Raw genomic sequence first — 3,986 nt, forward strand, 5'->3', positions numbered from 1 at the left:
GAGAGAGAGAGAGAGAGAGAGAGAGAGAGAGAGAGAGAGAGAGAGAGAGAGAGAGAGAGAGAAATGTCAGAAATTTGATGCTGTACCCCAGCCTTTCTTTACATGTTCCTTTGCACAAGATTCCTTGTATAATAAAATTCTTTTCTAAATCTATAATTAAAGGGGAAAATGTCCGATTTCAATTCCTATAAGATGAAAATAATATGTAAAGGGTCCTAAGACTTCTGACAAGAAGAACATGTTAAGTTACAGGAAGAAATCAGAATCTACTAACAATACCTAAAATCAATAAGGAAAGGGGACTCTTCAAGATGGTAATGAATCCATGGATATTAGTCTGGGAAATTTTTACGTGCCAAATAAATACTTTTCCATAATAGAAGCAATGGACTGAGCAATTTAGGAAATGATCTTAAGGGAATTTGAGTTGGAAATCAAATTTTGTCAACTAGAACTTTGATGCTTTCTATTTCAGACCTTAAGAGCAGTCAGATGAGGAAAAAAATTGAGCAGGTATCATGAGACCAGGTTGACATTTATGATGAATTTAGCACTTTTGTGGCTCAATATATTTATACAAGTCCTACTTTTACAAGGAAGAGAGTTGTGAAGACTTTTTTTGATACTTGTAAAAGAAACATAGGAAGGGGAGTGAGCAAAGATGGACAATTAAGTCATAAATCTCCACTGGGGAATGTTGCCTGGGAAAACACAAAAGCAGCTTTACCAGCCCAGGACCCCACAATCTCCAGGTGACCAGGACTGCTACTCGTCCTGATTTCCCTTTGCTTCATCCTCCTGGAAGTGTCTGTTGGCTAGAAATATGTTCTAACTTTGTGTGTGTGTGTGCTCTCTCTGTCTTCCCAAAAGAAAACAACTAAGTCTTAAACAGTAATGTGAGTTTCTGTTTCAGCTTTTACAATGAACCCCGTAACTACACACTTACACTGGATATGAAAATCACTCCAAGTACTAGCCCTACTAACAAAAAAGGAAATGAATTTCGAGTACAACTGACAGTTAAAAACAATGTGAAGCAATGCCAGGAGGTAAGTGAATAATTAAAAGTTAACATGAAAATTAAAATATTATATTTAAGATAACTCAATAATTTAAATATTGTGCTAAATGATGCCCTTTTAAGCTTTTCTGTTTACATAGCTTTGAAACTAGGATAAATTGTGTTAGACATATATGTATTATGAATTTTAAGGCAAAAGTAAAGTAATTATGACGTGAAGGAGATTGGTAAGTGGGGCCACTTAACAGTGGCCTCAGGATCTTCACACAGAAACTAAGATGAAAACCTAGGAGTAAAACAAACAGAATGGGAAGAGTGAAAGTCAAAGAAAATAGCAATGCAACAAAGGTAAGTATGAATGTGTGGCAGTGACCAGAAAATGCTATTGGACTCGTGGTCCCACTTCTACTCATCTCCTGACTGCACCTCATACAGTAATGATGAAGAGTAAAGAAGACACTGATCAGCATGCTTTGGCAGTTGTAGAAAATATAGGAATGAAGTGACTGTGTGCTCTCCCTTAATGTGAGGGCTTACTTGCTCCAATAAGTTCAGACACACATTATCCCCATCTTCCTTCCTGTATCTACTTTCTTCTTTAATTCTTCTAAACTCTTCACTTCTTGCTCTATTATCTTAAAAATTCCTTCAACATTATTATCTGTAGTCATTCAGGAAACAGATAAAAATAAAACAAACTTTGAGTGCTAGAGATATGGTTTAGTGGTTAAGAATAATTGCTGCTCTCTAAGAGAATTCAGTTGGTTCACAAGATCCAGTCCCTCTAGTTTCAGGGCAGCTGAAGTAACTTTCTATGCTTTATGGACACCAGGGACACTTACCAACTCACATAAAATAAAAGAAGTAAATCTTTTTAAAATCTGAATTTTAAAAAATCATTACAAAAAATGAAGGGAAATTCTTAGTTACACTGAAAATCAAAATAGAAATATAACAGTCCCTGGTATTTTCCCAAATAAAAATGATTCAAGAAATGCTTTTGGATCTGGTGTCAAGAAGATATTCTCCTTGTCTTCGTTATTCAGTTTTGAATATCATTGATCGATTAACCCTTTAGAAGAATTCTTTACTTATATGTGGCCTTTGACTAAAAGATTTATGTCTTTTGGCTGAAAGAAAACAATGTCCAAACAGTCAGCAAAAATTTTGAAGCTGGGACTATTCCTATTGGTACAATAAACTGGTTCTTTTAAATCTAAAAAATACTTTTCACTCTAGAATTACAAAAACTCACAACTCATGTATGAGGTACAGGTATCAATCAATTGTGCCATCTCAAAATGTCAGAAAGAAAAAGCACTGTAACAAGTAATGTGTGTATCACAAAGCTAGAAACCCTAAGTCAGGGGATAGTTTATAAACTCTCATTGTTTTTAGTGTTGGTGGAACTCTTTTCACCACTGCAGAGTACACATCCTTGTCTCCTCTTCAAATCCTTTTCTATCTGCAGAACCAATCATTCATTTTTCTATGATTTGAAGATCTTCAGCCTCAGTCTAGATGAAAACCAAGTAACACCCTAAACACAATGCAACAACAACACTGTAAGACATTGAACTGTTTTACACTAGTAAAATAAAGTGCTTAGTAATATATATGATAAACCTGCTGATATGTTAAACATACTCAGATATACAAATTCTCAAAAACACTCACACACACAGAGACGGAGGCGGGGGGGGGGGGGTTTCATTCCTTTTGAAATGCAAGTACCTGATAATTTGTAATAACATTTTTAAATTACTGTTGCTAACTGGGCCAAAGAAAACATCATTTGTTTTCCTTCTTACACTCAATGTGGGCTCAAGTTGAATTTAAAATATTAGTTGCAAAGAACATTCTCAGCATCTAATGCTCAGTGTCCTAATAGCTAACAGAAAATATTTAATTAGCAAGCCGGAAATTGCTTATTTTCTAGTGCTCAATCCCAGGCAGCATTGTCTGTGTTGACACTCCTTAACACTTTCCCACTCTTTTTGTTTCAGGTAGAAATAACTAGTGATGATAACGGATTCATCAAGTACCTTTCTGGTCCATCAACTTATGAAACTTGCATATGTACCATTAGCGATTTCTTCTGGGATATATATGTCCCTGGTAAGTGGGAAATTTTTCTACCTTCTTATGAATGTCAGATAACAGTAAATGTCAGGAAGTATCAGAGTGGGTAAAAAATACATAAAACTACATTGTAGCTGGTGAAAAGGGGGCAGGGGGAGTGAATATAGTACTTATAAGAAACCAAATTGAAAGAAAAGGAGGGGAGAGAAGGAGCTGAAAGAAAGGAAAGAGAGTTCAAAGAGCAGCTGTACCTTATATATAGGAAAGGAATCAGAGTATTCTAAAGTCAGCATGGGCTATGAATGGAGTTATATGGAGTTTATAACTTAACATTTCTACTTGTCTTTTTGTAGAAAGTACTTATCTAAAAGCATCAGCCACCATTCTGCCATATAAGAACAAATGTCCTGACTCTGACGAACCACTACTATATGGTGACCCTTACCAAATATACAATGTTACACATGAAATCAATGTAACACCATAAACTGAAAGGTTGCAATAGAACCACATCACTAACGTACTCTTGGAGAGGATTTTGTGTGTGTGTGTGCATGTATTTTGCAATAAAATAAAATAGTGTTAAATTAATTCTGTGGTAAAATCTCTGTATGGTAAATAAATTTTTTCCACTTCACAATTCACTATCTACATCCTTTAACCCCAAAAGTATATCAGTAACTGAGAGAGAAAGAGAGCAAGAGAGAGAGAGAGAGAGAGAGAGAGAGAGAGAGAGAGAGAGAGAGAGAGAGAGAGAGAGAGAGAGAGAGAGTTTCATTCCTTTAGGTTGAAATAAGAGTATCTGATAACTTGTAATAACATTTTTAAATTATTGTTGTTAACTGGGCCAAAGAAAACATCATTTCTTTTTCTTCTTATTCTC

At 35.2% G+C, this 3,986-nt stretch overlaps 1 protein-coding gene across 1 annotated transcript; it reads left to right on the plus strand.

Annotated features, from left to right (window-relative positions):
• The first annotated feature begins 903 nt into the window (after nt 1–903).
• On the plus strand, nt 904–3,740 carry LOC110297089. The gene is made up of 3 exons (XM_021165873.1): nt 904–1,049; nt 3,028–3,139; nt 3,457–3,740. Exons 1-3 carry the CDS (start codon nt 954–956, stop codon nt 3,588–3,590), a joined length of 342 nt encoding a protein of 113 aa, XP_021021532.1. The 5' UTR covers nt 904–953; the 3' UTR covers nt 3,591–3,740.
• Nucleotides 3,741–3,986: the final 246 nt, after the last annotated feature.

Source organism: Mus caroli, chromosome 6 (genome assembly GCF_900094665.2).
Source record: "Mus caroli chromosome 6, CAROLI_EIJ_v1.1, whole genome shotgun sequence".
Taxonomy (NCBI): domain Eukaryota; kingdom Metazoa; phylum Chordata; class Mammalia; order Rodentia; family Muridae; genus Mus; species Mus caroli.